Below are 24,448 nucleotides of genomic sequence, written 5' to 3'. Positions count from 1 at the left end.
ATATAACTTATACATAAATAAAATCAAAATGGGCAAACCGACTCACTGACTTTTGCCTACGTAGAAATTACAAGTGACATAAAACTTTATGGTGTGTTTAGATGACGAAATCATGTATCTGCCGATTGGTGACTCTAAATAATTTTTGTTGGTTTGTTTGGTAACTGAAAAGAATCTTAGGATTTATTATTATTTGAGATTTTTAAACGCTCCTTTGAAAGAAATATTGAAGAAATCGTATTCTCTAAATTCATTTTTCCAATATAGTTTCATTCGAGAACCTTCCGTTTTCTTCATAATTTTTTTTGGAGAACCATTTTTTGCAATTTTTTTTCAAAAAAAGTCTCTCGAAAAAAAACACTTTTTCGCTAACATAGGTTTCCTGAAATATATATATTTTTTCACGAAAATCATTTTTTTTCAACAAAAACTGTTTTTTCCTGGGAAAGAAAATTCGGGAAAAGCGGTCTTCATGAAGCAAAAAAGTTTTAAGGAATTTCAATTATAGAAAAAACGGTTTTGAGAAAGAAAAATGTTTTTCGAGAAAAAAAACGATTTTAGGATAAAAAAACGGTTTTCAAGGAAACATCTGTTTTTGGTAAAAAAAAATGAATTTCGGGAAAAAAGTTTGTTACGGAAGAATTCGTTGTCGGAAAAATCAGGTTTTGGGAAAAAAACGATTTTTGGAAGAAAAAAAGATTTCAGAAAAAAAAGTTATTCGGTAATAATATTTTTTTGAGAAAAAATGATTTTTGATTTTTTTTTAAATTATTATTTTGTAGAAGGAAATATTTTATTTGGATTCTAAGCTTGAAAATCTAGGTTTATTAATCTAAGATCCTATCAAATCTTAGAGGATAGGGTGAGATTTTAGACAACTACAAAATTTGGACTTTGGAATCTTTAAGATTTAGGGAGATGCTAGAGTGCCCAGCTCGGTGTCCAAAAGGGTGCTCAGCTGACGTGAAATTCACTAAAAGACAAGATTTTTTTCAAAATCTGACTACAGTGGAGACTGCTTTTGTTTCTAAATGAGAAAATTCGAGTTCATTTCTCTAAGATTTAAGAGTCATATGATTTTTGGTAGTCAAATAAACTAAGGATTCTTGATTCCTACCAAATCCTACTATTGATAGTAATCCTGGTTAAGAATCCTGCAACCCAACACAGGGTAGAGTTGTTTATAACATAATAAAAGATGATGTATACCTAAGGAGAAATAAATCCAATCTAATTCACATTGATAATTCCAAATAGAAAGAGTCGAAGGCGTGTGAATGAAATTTAACTTTTTCTCACATCCTCCATAAGAAAAATTCCAAATTTTCATTTCAACCCACAAAGAAGTTTCCATTAATAAATTATTGGATTCTTTCTATACTCTTTCTTCTTCCAATTTAGCAGCAGCACATACTCTCACACCTTGACCGCGTGAACTCTCCCTTCTTTCTCTCTCTCTAAAATTATGTATAAAAAAATACTTAGCTCATAAGTAATCACAACTGTAAATCATTATTTCTTTCATCAACTCAGATATAAAACCACCAATTTCCACCACCTTTATTTCACAATTCAACACCACCCCTTTTGTTGAAGAACAAGAAGAAATCAAAATCGAAATGGGCAGGAAGCTTGATGCTTTGCTTGGAAGAAGAGTGTTCAAAGCTTCAAAATTCAAGGGTCTTGTAAACCTTGGAATCTCTCGTCTTGCTGTTCTTAAAAACCAACGCCAAGTTCGGTCTAGTAATGCTCGCTCTGATGTTGTTCAACTTCTCAATTTAGGTCATCAAGATCGTGCTCTTCTTCGTGTAAGTTTTTTATTTATTTCCTAGCCTACCCACAATTAAAATGATGTTATTTTGAATTTGTATTTTCAATTGTTTTGTTGTTCTTAAGGGTATATTTTGTTGTGATTTTCAGGTTGAAGTTGTGATTAAAGAACAGAATATGTTGGACGTTTTGGTGATTATTGAAGGTTACTTTAATATTTTGTTAGAACGATTATATCTCATCGAAAACAATAAGTATGTATATCTATCTATTCTCTCTATCTTTGCAACTTACCAAGCCTTGCTAATTATCTATATTGTTCCCACTTTTGACAACCAATCGGGTATTGTTTTTGGCGGAGGCTCTACGACCCACCCAAGAACTTAGCTTGAACTCGCACCTATAGCCTTGGCTCTTACTGTCTGTCAAGGGAAGTGGGACTCTTAGACACCCCTCCCTCGGAGAAGATACCAACTCTAATGACCCAAGGGCCGGCGATCATAGATGTAGGAATGTAAGAGTCTCACATCGCTTTGAAAAACGTCAAGCTAAATGTCAAAATTTTTTGGGTACACTCATGAGCCTTCACAAAGAACAAACTCGCGTAATCGTTGGGCTTGAGTGTCCAGAGTGTGCGCTATAGTTGCTCGCCTGAGCTCAATACATGTTAAGACTTTTTGGACAGCTTGTGAGCATTCGCCACGAGCACAATTGTGTGCCCACTGGGCTTGGGCTCTGATTGTTAAACTCTTCCGCCCTCTCTCTGATGATAAATTTGTTGTTGCAGAGAGTGTCCTAATGAACTTGAAGAAGCAATATCAAGTTTGATTTTTGCTGCATCAAGATGTGGAGAATTCCCAGAACTTCAAGAGATTCGCGAGGTTTTCACTTCTCAATATGGTAGAGATTTTGCTGCTCGTGCATTTGAGTTAAGAAACAATTGCGGAGTTAATCCGAAGGTACAAAAATCTTTAATTTAAATATAAAGTTCGATAGAAATCTGCAAACTCAAGTACCAAATGATCTTACTAATATGCGCTTTCTGGTTTCTGTAGATAGTTCAAAAGCTTTCAACCAGACAACCTATTTTGGAGATCAAAATGAAGGTGCTAAAAGAGATTGCTTCTGAAAATGGCATCACCCTTCAGCTTGACGAAGAAACTAGTCCTGTTATCAAGAAGGTATTTTAGATAATAATGTACCATCAATTTAGATGATGGTGTTACTTTCTTTTGTCTTAGTCGATCCGAGATCTGACTAGAAATTAGATATCACTATGTTAGTTTTTGTCTGACTCGTTTGAAAGGCTGTTGATTTTGGGCCCATTGGAGCCGGACATAAAATAGGTCTGGTTTGATAGCCGTTCACTGAAACAACATGAAATGGCTATTGTGGCTAATTTTCAGACGAGTCAGATTCAGACGAGGCGAAAACGCAAGCATTTTTCTCATAAGTTTGAGTTGTTTAAAGTAATATTTATATTTTTCATCTGTGTTGATTACAGGATAGTTCAGGATCGATCGATAACCAGAATAAACCTGAGCCGAAATCATCCGGTGAATTAGAGAATACGAATAAAAATGACCAATACTCTGCTGGATCACAGAGAGCGAAAAAGTACAGAGATGTTGCTAGTGCAGCTCAAGCTGCTTTTGAATCAGCTGCTTATGCAGCAGCTGCTGCAAGAGCTGCTGTCGAACTATCTCGATCTGAATCTCATGACAAAGGTTTCGATGATGATGATGATTGGACTAGTCCACAAAATCATGGAAGAAACAGCAGGTCCAAAGATTTTCACCCTCTGAGGTCTAAACTTGAATCAGATTCGGAAAAGATTCAACCAATTGATAACTACAGTTCAGAATCTGAATATGAAGAACTAGCACAAAACCATGGAAAATTTCAAGCAGAACATGAGTATCCTAAAGGAAGTAAGAACACAACAGAACTGCAGAGGTCAATGACTAATTCGAGCTTGGATTTAGATGCAAACCCATTGGACCAGAGGAAGCCATTGGAGGAGATAATAACGTTCGATGAGAGTGACGATGAGACTAAGAATGAATTCCCCAAGACTACACAGCGAGAGACATTTTCAAGTTCTAAAGAGGAAGTTCGAATGGAGCGCTTAAACTTACAGAGGAAACCGATTTCCATGAGAACTAGAGGAGGCTATCGAAGGTAAGAAAAATGCCAGGGAGCAACAAAAACTAGGCAAACTCTAGGCATAAATCTTATGTGGCATGTCGTGATACGTGCTTCTAATGATTCTGATCCACTGAACCACGAATCCCGGGATGCAGCGTAGGATATTTACCCAAAGTCTGCCTAGTTTTACTTATTCTTTAGCATTACTCGTTAGAAAAGCCTATGGTAAGAGCTAGGAACTATATCATGGACTATGTCATTTTTTTTTGTCTTTGGTCTTTTCTTATACATAAGTGATAAGTATGTATGAAAGTATGTATTGAAATTGTACAAGGGTTACTGTGCAAGTGTTTTGGGTTTGCCTCAAAGAGAAAAGAGAAGTGTGAAGATGTTGTTTCATGAATTTGATTAATTTCAGGTTTTGATGTTTTTATTTGTATTGAGTCTTTGAGTGTTAGGGATTCTGATGTATCAACAAATGTCTAATTTAAACATTCTACCACTGGACTCATTTTTAAGTGCTTAAGAAAATGCCACCTAACTCAATTGAGTTGGGATATAAAATCTGCTCCACAGCAGAAAAAAAATACTTCACTTTACAAAAATAATACTTCACCTTCCTTCTTCTTGTTCTTCATCTTGAGGGTGAGAGATAAGAACTCCATTCTCAAAGTAAGAATGGTAATATCAGGATTATCTTTTAACACCACCTCCATTCTAACAGTAAGATTCTCTGTTCCTCCTTCTCCTCCTCCTCCATCATCTTCACACCTTTTTCATCCTCAATTCTCTCCACTCTTACCCAGAAAATCACTAAACAACAATAAGAATTGGCTTCATTATCATCATACCCATCAAAATATATTAACAAAGAAAGATGAAATTGGTGTAAGATTTTTGTGCAAGTCATCTCAGAAGTTTAGAAATTCCAATCTTCCTGAGAAGGATGAGGATAATTTACTTTCAAGAGAAGCATTACAACTACTATTGTGGGCTGCTGAGGGGTTCTACATAATCTGGCTCTTTCTTCTTCCTTATGCTCCAGTAAGTCATTTCATCTTTATTTACTAAATTTTCTTTCTGTTTGTTGAAGTTTATGACATGGGTAGGTTGATTATTGATTAGGGTTTATTCAATTATCATCTTTGATTCTGTTGTAGTGTGTGATTTGGGCATCACTGTGGAATTTGTATGAAGTGGTAATCATAACTCTAGCTTAATTATGAGATCTGCTTAGCTTCCAGGAACTTGTTCTTTTATCATTTGGCTAGGGTTACTCTTCCTAGTGAAGGGGCAGATGTCTAAGATTGGCCAATACCCAAGTTTTTAGACAAACTTATGGATATATAAATCAGCCTTCTATGTTATTGTCTTTGCTTCCAATTCCAACATATAGTACTGCTATAATGGAACTCCCCAAGCCTTAGCAAATATGAATGTTGTCCCAACTTTTGACACCCGGGCGCGAGCCCATCAAGCACGGGGTTTTACAGTTACCATACGGGTGGGTTATTTCTCTATGAAAAGATCTATTCGAGTAGTAGGAAGACATAAAACCCATGTCGTGATCGTCCTAGATCACGTGGGAGGGAGTCATGAGCCTGGGTTATAGGTGTGTGCTAAAGCTTAGCAAGTGTTGAGCCTTTTTTGGTGAGCTCGTGGAACCTTTGCCAGGGAAAAACCCCGCTTCTGTTGGGCTTGGGTGTCAAAACAGGCACAATATCGATAATTGCTAAGGCTTCGGGCGTGATGCATATATGTTAATGATAATCTCTAACAGTCTTAACATTTTGAAGCTATCGTTATGTTCGTTCACTCCAAGTTGGGCAAATCATTCACTATTTGACGAATGCTTTAGTTCTTCGTTCCAGTTACATTATCATCTTATGTTTACATTTTCATCTTTCTTGTATCAGGGAGATCCAGTATGGGCAATCAGTCAAGAGACAATTAATTCTCTCTTGGGCCTATCTCTGAATTTCTTCTTTGTCTTGCCACTGATGAACTCAAGTATGTGGACTTCTTTGCTAGTCACTAATGCCCTGACATAATTTTGCATAGTTATATATGAATCTGATGTAGACTGCCGATTACTTGACATACATCGACTCTCATTCTTTGCACTAATTATCTCTAGCAAATACGTAGATGTCCACAATTTTTAAGAAGCTGAAATCACTATAGAATACAAAAAGAACTAGTCAAGATGTTTCCTACTCATTTCATTGAAGTACTACTGAGCTAGTGTCGTGTTAGAAAACTTCTTGAACTTTTAGCCACTCGTCTACCTTACAATATTTTAGATTGCTAATGGCTCCATTCTTTGCATATTTTGTTTAGTTTTTCTTTTTTCCAACTCAAAGTTTGACTACTTGAGCATAACATTTTCATGAGTTTCTTGGCAGAGTAGTTGGGATTCATTTGCTTGAGGCCCCAGTCTTACACCCGGTAAGGATCTTTAAACCAATAACAAAAGCTATACTAATGTTTCGTTTATTTTCTGCATTTAATCTGTCCACTGTTCCATAGAGTTTACATGGCTTAGAATACTAATCTTATATACAAACTTTTTTTGCTTTCATTAGATGTCTGAAGGGTTATTCAATTTCGTGATAGCGTGGACACTGATGTTTGCTCCACTGTTGTTCACGGATCGAAAGAGAGACAGATACAAGGGATCATTAGACGTCTTGTGGGGTTTCCAGATGTTCCTCACAAACAGTATTTTCCACCCCTTATTTCTTCTCTAGTCTAGCTGTCTTCTTTATGATTCATTCTTTTGCCTTTTGAAGACCAGAGTTCATTTCACAGTTTTTTTTTATTGTTTTTACACTATAACTAAAGCCAGTCTTGTAACACTTACATAGAGATGACCTGAGGGTTGATTTTTCGTGTGAATGATATTCTTATAGACCTCATTGTGGAGGTCATCCACAGCTAAAACCATACTTTTCAGCCCTACTAATCGTCTGTGACTCTGTTTAACTTCAACCAGCTTTTATGAGGAGCTAAAAATAGTTCATCACTCTTGCGTAAACATATGAACACCGTCGCTCAATTCTCTGTATCTTCAATTCTAACCAAGTTTTGTGTTTCTTTGGTAACAGCATTCCTTATACCCTATATGGCAATCAGACTTAACGAACCGAATCCAGAATCAGCTCCCACAGAGCCCTCCAAATTTGGCACTGTGATGGTCAATGGTGCACCTGTTGTTGGACTAATCGGCGGAGCTGTTTGTCTTTTATCTTTAATATGGGCGTGCTTTGGTCGAACAAATGGAGATTTTGGGACATTAACAGATCGATGGGAATACTTGATAAGTTATCTCGGATCAGAACGACTAGGGTATGCCTTCGTCTGGGATATCGTTCTATACATGATATTCCAACCTTGGTTGATTGGTGACAACATTGATAATGTAGAAGAAAGCAAGATTGACATAGTGAGAAAGCTTAGGTTTATTCCTGTTTTTGGCTTGTTTGCTTACCTTCTTACTCTGAATCCTGCAGAAGAGTTGTAGTTACTAAATTTACATGTAAAATCTGATGAAAATTCATTTTCGATCAATTTTCGTTTTGATCTTCTGATTCAACTGGCTAAATAATCCAGTCAAGAAATATTGTAACCTATAGAAACACTTATTTATGTCAATTACAGTAACAATTTCCTTTTATCTTTTTGGTTATTCATATTGCCATATTGCGCCCGCTTTTGACACCCATATTGAAGTTGAAATACTATGAGGTATTATTCCTGGTGAAGGCTCCATGAGCCAACCTAAAAGACCTCAACGTCAAATTCAGTAGTGATTCTTTTTTCCTTTTTATCGAGATTGTCCTAGCTTTTGAAACTAGGCTCAAACCAAATCGGTATGGAGTTTTGTTCCCGAGGAAGAGTCTACGAGTCAACCCAAAAGACCTCGACATTTATCGAGAGTGAGCTTGCACCTATAGTAGACACTTATTGAGCGTGAACTCCCACCTGTCTAGAATCTGGATGCTGTAATATCTTTTGTTTCTATTGATTCGGAAGTGCACTACTTTATATCTGCTTGCAAAAATATTGCCATGGGTCTTAAGGAAGAGCTCGGCCATTTTAGGTGATGAGACTACCAATGCTGAGACCTTACCCGACCTTATTGACATTATGGATCCATATTTTTGAGCTAAACAGTCGAGGTTCCGATGTGGTAGATCACCCAACATGTGGAAGTTTTCGATTATGGGTAGCCCGGGTGGTAGCCCGTTACCAGACTAGTTGAGTTGGTTGTTCTCCCATTGAAAGAAGTTAGGAGGTAAGAGAATGAGAGTATACCTAGAAGAAGTAAAAAAAATAAGAGAATAGGAATCCAAGGAAGACCCATATTTGGATAAGGGGGATTTGGCCAAAACTCCCTAAGAAATTATGACTTTGGTTAAAAAGGATTCATCAAAGTTTTTTAGGCTTCACCTCCCTGATGGCAATTATGTAATTTTCAATTTCAGTAAAAAGACCAACCTAACCCTAGTCTAAGAAAATACCTTGCAAACACCTTGCACTGCCTTGCAAACACCTTGCACTGCCTTGCAAACACCTTGCAGAGCCTTGCAAACACCTTACATGGTTTTTGCAAACACCTTGGATAGCCTTGCAAACAAATTGCAGAGCCTTGCGAACACCTTGCATGACTTTTGCAAATACCTTGCACAACCTTGCGAACACCTTGCAGAGCCTTGCAAAGCTTTGCAAATACCTTGCAGAGCCTTGCAAACACCTTGCAGAGCCTTGCAAAGCTTTGCAAACACCTTGCAGACACCTTGCAGTGCCATGCAAATGGTTTGCAAATTAGTTTTTGAATTGATTTAACATGAAATTTGTTACAAATTATTATATTTTATCTAATAGAATGTTGTATCGAAAAACTAGCTAAAACCCCTACAAATTCATAATAGTCATTTTATAAGCTCTAGCACCATCATTTTACATTTCTTCGAAAAACTTCCAAAGCTTTTCTGAAATTCTCAATTTGAACATAAATACCAATTATGATTGTCCAAGAAAAAATATTTCTCATAGGCATTTCATCTAACAACTTTATAGCTATTTCAACCAATCTAAGTCTTGTATAACCAACTAACGTTGCATTCCAAGCAACAACATCTCTTTCAAGCATTTTATCAAACACATTGCTTGCATCAACGATACTTTCATCATTCATAACTCAATGAAAATAAAGCAATGAAGAAGTTGAATTATACCTTGAAACACTATCAATTTTTCCTTCAATTGAAAGTATATAAAACTTTCTCTCTCTAGAATTTAGAACCAAAAACTAAATCAAACCCCTTAAAAGCCTCTTCAAACAACAAGCAAATAGATTAAATCACCAAAACCTAAAAACATCAACCTATCTTATAGCCAAAATCGATTCAAACCCCAAAAATTTTAATCAGCATCGACAATCCAACTCGGTTCGGTCATGAGAAAAACTCAAATTCCTGATTGATTAGTTAGATTATTACTAGGTATTTCTAATTGAATGAGGGGTATTTTTGACTCTTAAAAAGTTGGTGCCTTTAAAAATGTCCTTCAAGCCTATTTTTATAACTTACTTGGGGTCTAGCTAGTTAAAAAGATGAGTTGTCTTTTTAACAAAAAAATACTAGAAATTGGGCCTCCGGCCCAATTTCCTGTTTGGATAAAACTTGAGAGAATAAATTGACAATAATATGGTTTTATATGTTCAATCCTGCCTGGCCTCCTACTTTAGTAAAAATACCCATATGACCCCCTTTTTCCGTTATCTTTAACTTTCCGTTACTCTCTCTCCTCCATTTCATTTTCTCTCTCTGCCACATCATTGTCTTCACCGACAGGGGTCGCCGGCCGGCGACCTTCAAACATAAATTTTTTTTTCCCTCTCTCTCTCTCTAAAAAAAAAATATATATATTTTCCCCTTTCTCTCTAGATCTGGTCAAAGGTCTCTTCGAATAACCATGAACCAGATCTAGAGAGAGAAAGGGAAATTTTTTTTTTTAGAGAGAGAGGGAATTTTTTTTTTATGTTTAAAGGTCGCCAACCAGAAATTTGACCGGCCGGCGACCCATGCCGGTGAAGACGATGATGTGGCATCTTCAAATGATGTGGCAGAGAGAGAAAATAAGATGGAGGAGAGAGAGTAACGGAAAGTTAAAGATAACGGAGAAAGGGGGCCATATGGGTATTTTTGCGAAAGTAGGGGGCCAGGCAGGAAGCTGATCACAAAGTTGGAGGCCATTTGGAAAATAACCCATAAATTTATAGTACATGCAATATTGGAATTGAAAATGCTAAATTCACAAAAAAAAATTGACAAAATTTTAGTTGAAATGATGCGACAAATCTCTTTAAAAATTTGATTAAATCTTGACTGTTGAAGGACGAATGACTCATAAAGAGAATGATCCAGGTTCAGTCAAACTTTGAAAAAAAAAAATCTTGTCACGTTATTTGGACAAAATTTGTGTCAAGTTCTTTTGTGAACCTAGCATCTTCGTGAATCGGAATAATAGTAGGACACTCTATGCAATATAAATGAATAGCTTTATTTAATGAATAGCACTATAATTGGTGGAGATTTGAAGTCATGATAAAAAATCAAGGAAGAATCACTAGAAGGACCATTCTTGTGAAATTGATGTAACAATGCAAAGAGAGAGTGAGACATTCTTGTGGACCATTCTCTCTTACCTACTGTATGGCGTAAATGATGGATAAATGGACATGTGAAGTTCATAAAATATTTATATATTCTAAGTTTTAACCGCGCTCTATGGGCGCAATAAGCTCTTTATGACTAATACCGTTGTGGTAGATCACATCTTGATTTTACAGGTAAGGTATTTCCAGCATTCTACTGCTATCTAGACAATACACTGAAGTCCTCTACTATAGATCTTTCGAGTATACATGGGGAGTCTGCAACTTTCTCATTTGTGTGACAAGCTTTGATGAAATGCTGGCTTTTCTTCCTTCCGGGACACTCAATGCTTTCCATTGTTCCTTTTAAAGTTGAAGCATGCTTAGCACTAAAAGGTATTGTATCTGTGGACGATTCTTTTAGTGCAGGATGTGGGAATGTTGTGATCCAAACGGTTTCGTACAAGGTTGAATTTGTGATCCAAACGGTTTCGTACAAGGTTGAATTTCGGATAGTTGGAAAGGGATCTATTTGACTAGATGAATAGTAGGTGGAGGACCTCCATATTTGGTTAGAATTGAGTCTACTTTAGTGGGCATTCGGCTTTTCATTGCTTTATTATTGAATTCTTAATAACACCAAATTGTATTGCATACGAAATTAATAGGGAAAAAGGAAAAAAATGTGCGCACTTAAAAAAAGTTATACAACTCTATTGCATTTAGTAGCTAAGAGAGACAAAAAAGAAGAAGAGGAGAAACAAAGAGAATAATTGAATGAGAAAGACAGCAAAGAAATTAGAAACAGAGTTAGATAAAAATATAAAGAAGCAAGAAAATATGTAATAAAACCTTAAAACCGTAAGCGCATGCGTTTTGTATGTTGGGCTGGTGCGCCCTTGGATACTATAATCATTTAAAACAATTTCAAAAAATAATTCCATGTTGTGAATGAGCCAACTCAACTCAAGACATCTTCCGCATCATCAAAGTTCCACGCCAACTGAGCTACAAACTCCTTTGTTGAACGAAACTGTTCCCTTCGTCAGAACCCCTTTTGAATCATAAAATATACGATATTAACATCACATATTTCAATTACTTATAAAGGAGAAGTACATAATTGAGCAATTCTCGGTAAATTGAGTTGATAGGTATCAAAGAAGTTAGCAGTAGCGGTTCAAATATTTTGAATTCGTATATAACATTTAGTGATTTGAAATGCGTAGTGCTCTTAATTAGTGGCGGACCCAGAAAATTTCTTTATGAGCCACATTTAGAGTTCGCTTTACGTGAAAAATTGTAGGGAAGTTTTATAAGGCCTCCCCAATTTTGTTATAAGGCCTCCCCATGAACCATTTTACTTGCTAAATTATCATTAAGGAGAGGCCTTTTAACAAAAATGAGGGGGCCCTATAAAATCTCCCAAAATTGTATGATGTGAGAGTCAACTTTTCTTATGGAAAAAAAACTTTTTTCACATGTGAAATTGAGTATTTAAACGTTTAGTGGGATTATAGGAAAGTTTGGGGTGTATTTAAACAGTAATATACATTGTACTGTTGGGGTGTTACTGTGTTAGGAGTTTTTGGGTACCTATTGTCTTGGTCATTTTTTTTTCAAAAGAATAAGAGCTCCTATTTGTTCTTGAAAAAAATCACTGCAATTTATGTTGTTAAACAACTTAAGAAAAGAAAGAGCATAATAATGTCGAAGTTATAGCTTCCATTATATCTTCTTTTGAAGGATATATGTACAGAACCACACTACTTTTTGATGCAGAATACAGATTCTATGAGTAGACTGTTGTTCTCTGGTTATTAATCGATAAGTCGATTTCTCTCTGTCTTGGCTTGATTCGGACAGAGTTTCCTTTCTCTAACTTTATAGAGAGATAAACTATTAAAGAATAAAGATAAGTCAATATTCCTTCTTTCGGGCTAACCGAGATAGGTGTTTAATGTAGTCGAGGCAAGAATAAATTCTCTTTCCTTAAGACATTTTACACCCCCGTAACAGTACCAAACGTTAGGGTGAATGCCTTCGGGATACAACGACTAACCTTTCAGAATTTTAAGATGGTACTTCTATATTCTGAAAGCGGGCGAACCTTTGTCAGTATTATGAGCTCTTTGACTGATGCGGATGATCTTCTAGATGCTTTGGAAATTCAGATTTCACTCGAGACTTCTTTCTTCCTTTTCCAGATATTCTAGTCTATCCAGAACCTCTAGAAAATACTTCTTTAATTAGATATTCTAGGCTAACCAGAACCTCTAATTGTTAGAAGGGAAGAGAAGAAGAGAATGAATTGAATTGATGTTCTAGACGACCTATGAAGAACTTCTTTCTTCCTTTTCTAGATATTCTAGTCTATCCAGAACCTCTAGAAAATACTTCTTTAATTAGATATTCTAGGCTAACCAGAACCTCTAATTGTTAGAAGGGAAGAGAAGAAGAGAAGAGAATGAATTGATTTTAAATTGGAGTGGATTTGGTTGGTTTATATAGGAGTTGAATGGATGCATAGTGTCTGTTGGGTTAAAAGACATATCTGTTCGGAATTAGGGACCAAACAGGAAGTATAACTGATTGTAGAAGTCGGTTATAATCTGGGACGTCGGATCTGGGTGAAAATCTCGGTCAAAACGCCCACCGTTGGATGGGATTTGATCTGTCCCGAAATGTGCCCACAGATTTGGATGCGCGTGGTATTCGCTCAAACGACCCCTGATCTAACTTGTCCCGTTTGACGTTTCAGACCCTGACTTAACCGTTTTTTCACCCAAACTTCAAACTCGAATTTCTCATTCATCCGGAATCGGATTCGAGTAATTCTTTGCTCTAAATTTAAGAGCTCGACGAGACGAACGCAATGGCGCGTTCGGTTTCTGAGTTTGACGAGTCGGGTCGAGCCAAAATTGGCTCCGATTCCAACAATCCCCCACATGAATGAAAATTCGAGGTTTACTATATACAAACATACTATACTGACATACTGACACTAAAAGAGCTCATATGCGGAACTTCGCTGCATCGGAAGAAGGTAGTCTTTCGACTTTGAACCTTTCCTAGTGAATAACTACAAGGTCTACAAGGACGGCAGTGAACTTATCGTCTTGAACTGAGTCCTGGAAATTGTAAACCTGAATAGCTATCACACAGCTAATCCCTTACCGATTTAGGTTCTCGGTTGTGTTCATTTCGGCCCTGAACAATCCCGAATTCATGTGTGCTTTAGAGAAGTCGGCCTAGACGACCTTCCCACGGAACCGGCATCAATTCACACACATATAGGTTATCCGTAATAAGGTATCCTGCTATACCTCACGTTAGAATCAAGTTCTAAGTTTTCGGATTCATTAAAAGCTTAATGCTTAGCCTCTCAATGCAGGCAACACTGTTATCATCCTAGGAATGGGTAAGAGATAGAAATCTCTTACAGTGTTACTGTCGAGTCAGGATATAGCTTCAGTTACCCTTTGAACCTAGATCGTGGGATCTCCAGTCATCTAGGTAGGGTTTCACCATGCCTTTACTCATTTACTTTAGGCGTTTTTGCCACATTCCCCTTGATGATGCAATTTTCAACTCTCTTGTTCACCCTTGTTCTTTACGGATCCGCCAGGTAACTTAGGATTGAGCATAATTTTAATTTATGCATTCCTTGAGAGCAATTGCTTTACGGTGCTAGTTTATTTATTTTGAATTCTCTAGACTTACCGTATTAGTGCCTACGCAACAACTACTTATGTTTATTGCGTGCACTGGCTTCAATCACAAACAAATATCCTCCAGGAAGTTCACCTACTTCCTTTGCTTTCTCCAAAACAATGTATCCATCAAGGCCTTTAGGATTACATTGTTGATCCAGCTATGCACGTCTGCCTCTGAGGATTTTGTGATATCGTAGCCCTTAGTGGTTTGTCATATCCACTGTTTTGTATCTGAGATTCGAGTGTTGTCCACATATCTTCGTTTTTATGATATGTACAACCAATTAATACGAGTCTGCTCAGATACCTAAGAACTATTTGTTACTATGATAACTCTTTCTTGAATTTGTTCAAATTCAAGTATTTATGCTTATCTTGGTTTTTGAGTGGTTATTCTACCATTCTCTGTCTAACCATGCACTTTAGATTATCAATCATGAGTAACGATTCAATCTGGAAAAGCATCGAATCATATCTTCTTAAACACTTTCTTATTCCTAACTAGTATTGTCTGTTCTTTTGAACAGATGATTCACGGTTGAATCTCGTTACTTAGTTTAGGATTAGGAGGAGAAGTTCTTTCCATTTGTGTTTTTCCAGATTTTGTTGAGTGAATTGGACATTCACGTCATTACTTATATTCACACACTTGATTTCCGACTCTTGTCACAACTTAGTGAATATAACCATAGTTCTTAACTCAATGAAACCTTATTGACCAAACACTCTTATTGGTTAAATCTGGTTTCCGAGGTACTCTATAATTTCCCTCTTTTCACGTCATTCTGACGTTATATCTTCAGGAGAATTTGGAGTTCTATATGCCATTTTATTTCTTTATAATTGGCTTTTCGGTTCCTTCTCGGTTTCCCCCACATTTCAAGAGTATTTTCTCTTATTCGTCAACTTGGGTGGAATCTTATACTATCCCATATAGGGTACCGCTCAGATATGTAATAATATCTGCCCCCCACAGTTCTAGGGTAACCATTGGATTCTCCTCTTTGACAAAACTATTTTCGTACACAATGTCTTCAGTGTAGTGTGTTTAGTTTTGTTCCATAACATGATAATTTATGATCATTAGAACCTTGAGATATAATACAAGGTGAGTTTCTCTTTTAACTCTTTCTTAAGTTATGTCTTAATAAACTACCGCATGATCATCAAAGTTATCATTCCCTATTTTGTCCTTTATCGTCTCTAGATTTCGTTCATACTCTTGAATCGAAAATCTTACCAAGACCCTTGAATTTACTATTCGAGTCACGTCTAGACATTCAACTTTACGTCTTATCAACCTTAATTCTCTTGTCTATCCAAGAAGATTAGGTTGCCATGAGGATTTATAAGGACTATTCTGTAATGATACAAAACTAGGGACCTCCTTACAAAGACTTTAAGGATTTATTTATAATAACTCCTGATCTTGAGATCTTTCAGCCAAAATCCTTCCGTTAAACATATCTGAGGATTCCTTGTAATACTTAGACAGGCCTAAGGACCTTCTAGAGAATTATTTACCGCCTGAATATGTTATACGAAATAACTTACTTTCTTGAAGACAAGTTTGATTTCAGAATTTTTGCATTCTTCGTCAACTTTGTATTCGAGAATGTTTCACGGAATTTTCATTATCTCAGACCGATGATTTCTTTCGAACAGTTCTTCGTCTCGTAGCTATTTGTATAACGAGAACATTCTGCCATCGACCTTGTCTAACCGTTTGGGTTTTGACATTTGTCTTGACACACTTCTCCGATTACTTATGTGGTTGTCTTCTTCGATTCGTCATCGAATTGAACCTTTAGGATCATGTATTCATCATTGATCGCTCTCTGTATTCTCGATATACGGTTTCACACCCAGTATTTATGTCGATACTTGGTGGTCAATGTTTCGCTTAGTTTTCCGATGTCTCTGTTATCGAGAAGATATTAAGAGTCATCAACTAAGTCAACATTTATGGTCACCATGGGTTGAACCTTATTTCTGTTCATGGCTAGTAATAGATTTTAGTGGAATACTTCACAAAATCTATCGAGCTTAGATTGATCATCGATTTTAATCTCCACTGATCGAGTTTTATCCCTTCTAATGTTCTGTGCTTTATACCAAAAGAGTCGCCGTTTGATGAACTATGCCATTCTTGGCGTATATCTCGGCGAAAGGAGATTCATACTCTCCATCTCAGTCGTTTCTTAAAGCCTCAATCTTTTTACAAAGTTGAGTTTCTACTTTGATTTTATAAAGCTCGAACTTTTCGATTTCTTCATCCTTACACTTTAGTAAGTAATATAACAGAAACAAGTGGAGTCATCGATAAAGGTAATGAATTGCCTTTTCCACCTTATGTTTGAACCATTCTTAGGTTATAGGGTTCATTGTGAATTAAGTCTAAAGACTTTGAATAACGTTTTAGTCATTTTGACTATGTACGTCTTGAGTAAATTTCGAGTTTCGGAATTTAACTCCAAGCTCATTAATTTCTTTAATGACTTATTATTCACATGTCCTAATCTTTCGTGACAAATATTGGAGGATTCAACAATATACACATAATTATTAATTTTATTAATAATAGGTGCCTTTGGCATTACATGGGTAACATTTAATTGAAATAACCCCCCACATAAGTGGCCCTTTCCAATATACATCATTTTCTTCAATATGATAACGATATCTGACAGAAAGATTAGTCTGAACCCGTTCTCACTTAAAAGAGAACCAGAAATCAAGTTCTTTTGATTGTCTGGAGCATGGAGTACATCGGTCAAAGTCACCTCTATTTCGGAAGTGAATTTTAACACGATCTTTCCCCTTCCTTTGACTTGGGTGGTCGAGCCGTTTACCTTGAATAAGGTTTCTCCTTCGGCTACCTCTGTATAGGAAGAGAATAGGCTTTTGTCACTACAAACGTGATGATTTGTCTTAGAATCGACCCACCATCTCTGGTTGTTAACCAGGTTATCTTCATGTGCCTCTGCACAGAGGTTCATTTTATGAAGTAGATCAAACGCCTTTTCGAACTTAGTAATCATTAGACGGTGATTCCGATTTTCGGTGTCTTTTGCTAATAAAGCTTGGTTATCGGCTTTTTCCCTTTGACTGTCATATGTGGAGTGACAATCTTTGGCTAGGTGGCCTCGCTTTCTACATTTGTAACATTCGACAGGCCTTTGCCTTTTCCTCGACTTGCCTCGCTTTTGCTTCAGAGCGAAGTCAGTTCCCTTGAACATCTCTGGGTTTTCCACGTATGTGGTGTTAGGCTGAAGAACCCGTAGGGTGGTTCTTGTTCGTGCCATTTCCTTTTCTGAAACACACAGAAAGTAAGCCAAATTAATATCTTATAACCAGAGAAATAATCGCTATATAAAATGTCTTAAGATTGTTGTTCTCTGGTTATTAATCGATAAGTCGATTTCTCTCTGTCTTGGCTTGATTCGGACAGAGTTTCCTTTCTCTAACTTTATAGAGAGATAAACTATTAAAGAATAAAGATAAGTCAATATTCCTTCTTTCGGGCTAACCGAGATAGGTGTTTAATGTAGTCGAGGCAAGAATAAATTCTCTTTCCTTAAGACATTTTACACCCCCGTAACAGTACCAAACGTTAGGGTGAATGCCTTCGGGATACAACGACTAACCTTTCAGAATTTTAAGATGGTACTTCTATATTCTGAAAGCGGGCGAACCTTTGTCAGTATTATGAGCTCTTTGACTGATGCGGATGATCTTCTAGATGCTTTGGAAATTCAGATTTCACTCGAGACTTCTTTCTTCCTTTTCCAGATATTCTAGTCTATCCAGAACCTCTAGAAAATACTTCTTTAATTAGATATTCTAGGCTAACCAGAACCTCTAATTGTTAGAAGGGAAGAGAAGAAGAGAATGAATTGAATTGATGTTCTAGACGACCTATGAAGAACTTCTTTCTTCCTTTTCTAGATATTCTAGTCTATCCAGAACCTCTAGAAAATACTTCTTTAATTAGATATTCTAGGCTAACCAGAACCTCTAATTGTTAGAAGGGAAGAGAAGAAGAGAAGAGAATGAATTGATTTTAAATTGGAGTGGATTTGGTTGGTTTATATAGGAGTTGAATGGATGCATAGTGTCTGTTGGGTTAAAAGACATATCTGTTCGGAATTAGGGACCAAACAGGAAGTATAACTGATTGTAGAAGTCGGTTATAATCTGGGACGTCGGATCTGGGTGAAAATCTCGGTCAAAACGCCCACCGTTGGATGGGATTTGATCTGTCCCGAAATGTGCCCACAGATTTGGATGCGCGTGGTATTCGCTCAAACGACCCCTGATCTAACTTGTCCCGTTTGACGTTTCAGACCCTGACTTAACCGTTTTTTCACCCAAACTTCAAACTCGAATTTCTCATTCATCCGGAATCGGATTCGAGTAATTCTTTGCTCTAAATTTAAGAGCTCGACGAGACGAACGCAATGGCGCGTTCGGTTTCTGAGTTTGACGAGTCGGGTCGAGCCAAAATTGGCTCCGATTCCAACATAGACATGTTCAGAGACCTACTACGTATTCTCACTACGATGAACTTATAACTCATTCCCCCATGGTCAGAATGGTGGCGGTCGGAAGTTGTGGCGGTGAAGGTGACGAGAAGATGAAGATTGTGAGGCAAATTTCAATCAAGTGAATTTTGGGTTGAACAATAAATATGTCTGGTCCGGAGACCTTTCTTTATGCCCAAACACAGCCTATGGTTAAGCTACTAAAATGTGTCACTAAGACCAAGGTCAAAATTTTGAACCATTTCATGTAAGGAAGGATCTGAAACAAATAGAAGATTAAGTAAACTAATTTCGAAGTATGCATGAGTGAAATTAGAGCTCCAAGTATGGTTGGAGCAGATAAATGAATGAACAAGAGTAAATTGATTATTTGCTTATTCATTTTCTTTGTCCAATTTTTTTCTGATAGATTCAAGCCAATCTTGCATACGTTTTATTCGTTTCTTGCATATAAATTCAGTACAATTGTCTTCCCTGCAGAGAAACATACATGCTATATTACCAACTAAAATGTGCTTTACTATGGATATTGAATATAACAATCCCATATATCATCAAGCTATTCTTGCACCTTAACTAGCCTATACTTTGGTATGGCAACCAAAGGGGTGGCCCTAGGAACAGATAAACCTAATTTCTCAGTCATGTCCAATTCGTTAGGAGACATCCCATTTGGTAATTCCCAATCAAAACAATGTACAAGTTGGGCCAATATCAACCTAACCATTGTTAAACCTAACTCCATACCAGGACACCCTCTTCTACCCGAACCGAATGGAATGAGCCTAAAGTCATGTCCTTCCACAGTTATATCAATATCAGCAAACCTCTCGGGGTAGAATTCTCCTGCATTTTGAGACCACACATTTTGGTCCCTCCCAATTGACCAAACATTCACAATCACTACAGTTTTCTTTGGTATATCGTAGCCGTCGATCTTGATATCTTGAGTAGATTCATGAGGGTTAAGTAAAGGAGCAACAGGATGAAGTCTCATGCTCTCTTTCACAACCATTTCTAAGTACTTCAATTTATCTAAATCGGTTTCTTCTACCATCCGATCCATACCGATTAACGTTTCTAGTTCTTTTTGAAGTAGTTTCATGACTCGGGGTTGTCTCAGTAGCTCCGAGAGTGCCCACTCGATTGCAGTTACTGTCGTGTCAATGGCACCTAATATCATGTCCAACATTATGGCTTTGATATTGTCTCGGTTTAGTTGTTCATTTTCTTCTTTGGAATCCATAATGGAGATTAATACGTCGACGAAGTCTCTATGATCATCTTTTTGTTTTCTTGCATCTTGAACATGTTCGTCAATCATCTTTTCGAAGAGTTCGTCTATGGTTTTGCTAACTGCCTTCACTCGTCTTTTTAATCCCTGCTTAATCCGATTTACAAATTTTATATTCAAACAGTTTAGTAGTTTCAACAAAATTTCTTTTACCTACGATCTACGTTAGTCGTTACAAGGCATTGATACATCATTAAGATGTGATAAGCACGATAACCGCCTAAGTTAAACCAATAATAAAGAGGCCTAAAGCCCGACAACAAAGAGCCTAAAGTCCGACAACGTCTATTTTATTTAGTGTCTAAATTACATGGGATAAATCTTGGTGATAAAACGCTTCCACCGAGACTCGATCCCAAGACTTCATGGACTTAAGAGGGATGCCCCAAAGAGTGGTGGACGGCTTCACAAATCTCTCACACTAGTAGAGCATAATGTGATCACCTTCCCCACTCCAAAATAACATCATTAGGGTTAGCCAGGGATTGTCTCCAATATAAATTCAATATAAGACCTATATCTTAATAAAAATTTCCCAGGGTCATTAAGTAAAATATCCTAAATTGTAAGAAAATAATGAAAAAGGAGTGAACAATTATACCTGAAGATCAAGGACTCCAATAAAGGGCAAATAATCAGCTAAATTAAAACCTCCTATTACCCTTGTAGCTTCACGAACAATAGGTTTCAAATCAAATTTATCAACTTTAACTCCCAAAACCATCCTACAAGTTACATTCTCTACAATTGATCCAACTTTTTCACTCAAATTAACATTAAGTCCTCTATCTGACTCAGATACAACTCGGATCGACTCAACAACCATTCTCACCTCTTCTTTTCTCACTCCATTAAAGGATTCAATCTTGTTAGTACTAAGCAAATGTAAAGAACAAAGTTTCCTTGTTTTTCTCCAATAAGAACCATTTGGTGAAAAAGCAATCCCCTTTAGACCATAAGACAAGTACTTAGCTACTTGAACTTTATGTCTACTTGCAAAAATATTGTCATGGGTCTTAAGGAAGAGCTCAGCCATTTTAGGTGATGAGACTACCAATGCTGAGACCTTACCCAACCTTATTGACATTATGGGTCCATATTTTTGGGCTAAACGATCAAGGTTTCGATGCGGTAGACTACCCAACATGTGAAGGTTTCCAATTATGGGTAGCCCGGGTGGTCCGGGTGGTAGTCTGTTCCGAGAATAGTTGGGTTGGTTGTTCTTCCCATTGAAAGAAGTTAGGAGGTAAGAGAATGAGAGTACACATACAAGAAGTAAAAAGAAGAGAGTAGCAATCCAAGGAAGACTCATATTTTGAATAAAACTTGAGAGTTTGAGTTGATAATCATATGGTTTTATATGTTCACTAAATTTATGGTACATGCATTATTGGAATATTGGTAGGGCACTATTTGAAATATCATTGAATACCTTTACTTAATGATAAGAACTTTAATTGGTGGAGATTTGAAGTCTTGAAAATTAAGGAAGAAGCACTAAAAGGACCAGTCCTCTGAAATTGATGTAACATATACTGGAAAGAGGGAGAGAGAGAGAGCCGTGGCTCGTAGGGCACAACACGTAAAATGTCTTAAAAAAACATGAAAAATTTCTTCACTAACTACATAAATTACATAGGAGTTCCTTTTTCAACTCAAATTATTGAGGTAGAACACGTGTCTAGAAAAGTGAAACCTCAGTAGAACTTTACCAGAGAATAAGAGAGGCATTTTTCAAAAGAACTTATTACTCCAATAGTTTTATGATATCTTTTTTTTTTTTGACAATTTTGTGAACTTATTAGTCCTTTCTCTCTTGCCTACTGTTTGTGGCAAAGTATATAAAATCAGCTTGTGAAGTCGATAAAAAAACTCCATTATCGTGAAAAATTTGTAACACAAACCCTGGCTTCCTTCTAAAACTTTTTCCAAACTATTAAAGGAGGTGCTCATAGAATCCTTCTTTCTTTTCTCTTCTTTGGGCACTTGCCTTTGGGTTTCGGTTTTCATTTAAAAATCATGGGAGTGCCTCCATCCTTGTCTCTACATCTTCAATTTTCACAAAAGACTAGAATACCTCCGGACTTCTTTCTTTCATAAATTCTCCGTCCGAATTTCGATTCGTCTTCCCTTTTCACCGTCGGGCTCGTCATTGACTCCACTTGTCGTTTGATTCATTTGATATCCTTTTCTCCCGTTTTGGCCGCATGAGATAGAAGTGATAGTTTGTTCTTTTTATTCCGACTTACGTGACTACCTCCATGTAAGCCACCTAACACGAAAACACACATAAAATATTATAAATAACACCCGAAACGGACTAATTAGTCTAAGTTAGGCGCTCCAAATGTGATATTTTCATGTCACATCAATCGTGAAAAATTTATAACACTTATATGATAACATTGTACCTCCCATAGTTACAACTAACAAGTTTTCAGATTTTCAGATTTTAAGATCTAGTCTATGTTTCGTCTGGAAATCAGAGCTCTAGCGAAGAGGCTCCTCTCCAGAAAAGATGATGAGGTGGCTAGAGACATGAAGTGGAAGAGAGAGGCGATGAAATTGAGGAGAGAGAGAGAGTGACAGATGATGTGTCTTTAATATTCTTAAATTTTTTTAAATGAATTTCATTTTGGCCCTCAAGTTGTTTCTAAAAAATTGGAATTATTTTAGAATCAACCCATATTTCAAAAGGGGACCAATTTTGAATTTACAAAATGATTTTTTATAAGAAGGGTAACTGTGGCAATAAAAAAAATAACCATTAAAATTAATTGCGCAGAGTTAACAAACTCAATTTTGAATTTACGAAAAACAGTAGGCTAAAAAAAAAGTTGATCACAAACTCGAGGCCGAAAAAGAAATAACTCAAAAAGTATATTGGGTTCTAAGAAAACTACGAATACATGGGGACTTCCCGAGTATCTAGGGAAAAAACAGTATTTGATGGAAGGAAAGAGATATTTAATCCTGAACCTATACAAATAAGCAATAAATCTATTTTTTTGAGTTCTTTCTTTTCCTATGCAAATACATACTTAATGTGTCAATTGTGGTGGAAATTATGTTTTTATAATTTGCACCACAACCAATACATCTCTCTCTATCTCTTTCTCCCTCCTTAAGAATATTAAAGACACATCATCTGTCACTCTCTCTCCTCCATTTCATCGCCTCTCTCCTCTACTTCATTTTGGCCTTCAAGTTAGTTCTAAAAAATTGAAATTATTTCAAAAATAACCCATATTTCAAAAGGTGACCAATTTTGGATTTACAAAATGATTTTTTATAAGAAGAGTAATTGTGGCAATACAAAAAATTAACCATTAAAGTTAATTGCGCGGAGTTAACAAAACAAAGTTAATTTTGAATTTACGAAAAACAGGAGGCTAAAAAAAAGTTGATCACAAACTCGAGGCCAAAAAAGAAATAACTCAAAAAGTTTCCCGAGTATCTAGGGAAAAAACAGAATATTTGATAGAAGGAAGGAGATATTTAATCCTGAACTTAAACAAATAAGCAATCAATCGTTTTTTTGAGTTGTTTCTTTTCCCCATGCAAATACATACTTAATGTGTCAATTGTTCAGTGAAGGTGTAGATATGTGTAGGATTACGTTTGTTTTTTACGCAACTTAAATTAAGTTGCGTGAAGTTAAACAATAAAATGCAAAGGTTTATTTACGTTTTGTTTAATATAGTGAAAATGGTATTATGCAAGAAGATTTGTTTGGTGAATCCCAAATAACGGTGTCAAGCAAAAACTGATTTGTTTTGTAAATCTCTACAAAAAGTCTAAAAAATACCAAACTACACGAGTGTAGTAGACAATCAGACATGTCCACCATTGTTTGGTGCAGTGGTTAGAAGCTAACTTTGAAAATCTTGAGGTCAGAGGTTCGATTCTCATGAAGGTGAAAATTTGTAAGGATATTGAGAATCGAATCTATGACCTCAAGTTTGCATTGTGGTCCTCCAACCACTATAACAAAAGGTGATGGACTGTAGCGCCCCAAATCCCAAATCTGAAGCTAAGCACCTTGAAATCGAAAATTTGAGACCTTCAAACTGGATCCACGAGCAACGCTTACCAGAGTGTACAATCAATACCTGAAAAACAAAATAGCTGGGTTAAAACCCAACTGCAGTAGATTTTTTCAAACCTAAGTCTCGGGTAGGCAAGCTCAATCCCCAATCAAGGAAACATTGCATTCATATTCATTATTGACGTTATCTGAAATTTCACGTGACAACTAACATAATACAGCGAGATTTACCTCATACATGTAGAAACTAACAATTTATATTCTTGA

General features: G+C 36.5%; 3 protein-coding genes across 4 annotated transcripts; 2 read left to right on the top strand and 1 right to left on the bottom strand.

Annotated features, from left to right (window-relative positions):
- Nucleotides 1-940: 940 nt before the first annotated feature.
- LOC147563423 (uncharacterized) lies at nucleotides 941-4,353 on the top strand. The gene is made up of 5 exons (XM_086637640.1): nucleotides 941-1,808; nucleotides 1,921-2,024; nucleotides 2,558-2,729; nucleotides 2,826-2,951; nucleotides 3,275-4,353. The coding sequence occupies exons 1-5, from the start codon at nucleotides 1,620-1,622 to the stop codon at nucleotides 3,953-3,955; spliced, it is 1,272 nt and encodes a 423-aa protein (XP_086493766.1). The 5' UTR covers nucleotides 941-1,619; the 3' UTR covers nucleotides 3,956-4,353.
- A 33-nt stretch (nucleotides 4,354-4,386) lies between these two features.
- Nucleotides 4,387-7,594, top strand: LOC147563422 (uncharacterized). The gene is made up of 5 exons (XM_086637651.1): nucleotides 4,387-4,962; nucleotides 5,835-5,928; nucleotides 6,329-6,366; nucleotides 6,504-6,639; nucleotides 7,026-7,594. The coding sequence occupies exons 1-5, from the start codon at nucleotides 4,597-4,599 to the stop codon at nucleotides 7,439-7,441; spliced, it is 1,050 nt and encodes a 349-aa protein (XP_086493777.1). The 5' UTR covers nucleotides 4,387-4,596; the 3' UTR covers nucleotides 7,442-7,594.
- Nucleotides 7,595-19,366: 11,772 nt separating this feature from the next.
- LOC147563421 (cytochrome P450 71AU50-like) lies at nucleotides 19,367-21,512 on the bottom strand. Of its 2 annotated transcripts, none has more exons than XM_086637625.1 (2): nucleotides 20,735-21,512; nucleotides 19,367-20,220 (listed from the first exon to the last, which is right to left on the bottom strand). In XM_086637625.1, exons 1-2 carry the CDS (start codon nucleotides 21,443-21,445, stop codon nucleotides 19,399-19,401), a joined length of 1,533 nt encoding a protein of 510 aa, XP_086493751.1. In that variant the 5' UTR covers nucleotides 21,446-21,512; the 3' UTR covers nucleotides 19,367-19,398. The 2 variants fall into 2 exon arrangements, with proteins under 2 accessions (XP_086493751.1, XP_086493742.1); XM_086637616.1 differs by having other exon boundaries at nucleotides 19,367-20,223; nucleotides 20,735-21,469.
- Nucleotides 21,513-24,448: the final 2,936 nt, after the last annotated feature.

Source organism: Eschscholzia californica, unplaced genomic scaffold, assembly GCF_041429995.1.
Source record: "Eschscholzia californica isolate CP2 unplaced genomic scaffold, dmEscCali1.0.p SCAF_1, whole genome shotgun sequence".
NCBI classification, from domain to species: domain Eukaryota; kingdom Viridiplantae; phylum Streptophyta; class Magnoliopsida; order Ranunculales; family Papaveraceae; genus Eschscholzia; species Eschscholzia californica.
Note: the sequence above shows the minus strand (reverse complement) of the source record. Positions and strands in the feature narration are given on the sequence as shown.

Excerpts from the sequence above, each read along its gene's own strand:
- LOC147563423 (XM_086637640.1), top strand. The coding sequence starts at position 1,620 with ATGGGCAGGAAGCTTGATGCTTTGCTTGGAAGAAGAGTGTTCAAAGCT. Across the intron at positions 2,025-2,557 it reads TATCTCATCGAAAACAATAA|AGAGTGTCCTAATGAACTTG; the intron begins GTATGTATATCT and ends TTGTTGTTGCAG. Across the intron at positions 2,952-3,274 it reads CTAGTCCTGTTATCAAGAAG|GATAGTTCAGGATCGATCGA; the intron begins GTATTTTAGATA and ends TGTTGATTACAG.
- LOC147563422 (XM_086637651.1), top strand. The coding sequence starts at position 4,597 with ATGGTAATATCAGGATTATCTTTTAACACCACCTCCATTCTAACAGTA. Across the intron at positions 5,929-6,328 it reads CTTGCCACTGATGAACTCAA|TTGGGATTCATTTGCTTGAG; the intron begins GTATGTGGACTT and ends TTGGCAGAGTAG. Across the intron at positions 6,640-7,025 it reads CCAGATGTTCCTCACAAACA|CATTCCTTATACCCTATATG; the intron begins GTATTTTCCACC and ends CTTTGGTAACAG.
- LOC147563421 (XM_086637616.1), bottom strand. The coding sequence starts at position 21,445 with ATGAGTCTTCCTTGGATTGCTACTCTCTTCTTTTTACTTCTTGTATGT. Across the intron at positions 20,224-20,734 it reads TTGGAGTCCTTGATCTTCAG|CAGGGATTAAAAAGACGAGT; the intron begins GTATAATTGTTC and ends AATCGGATTAAG.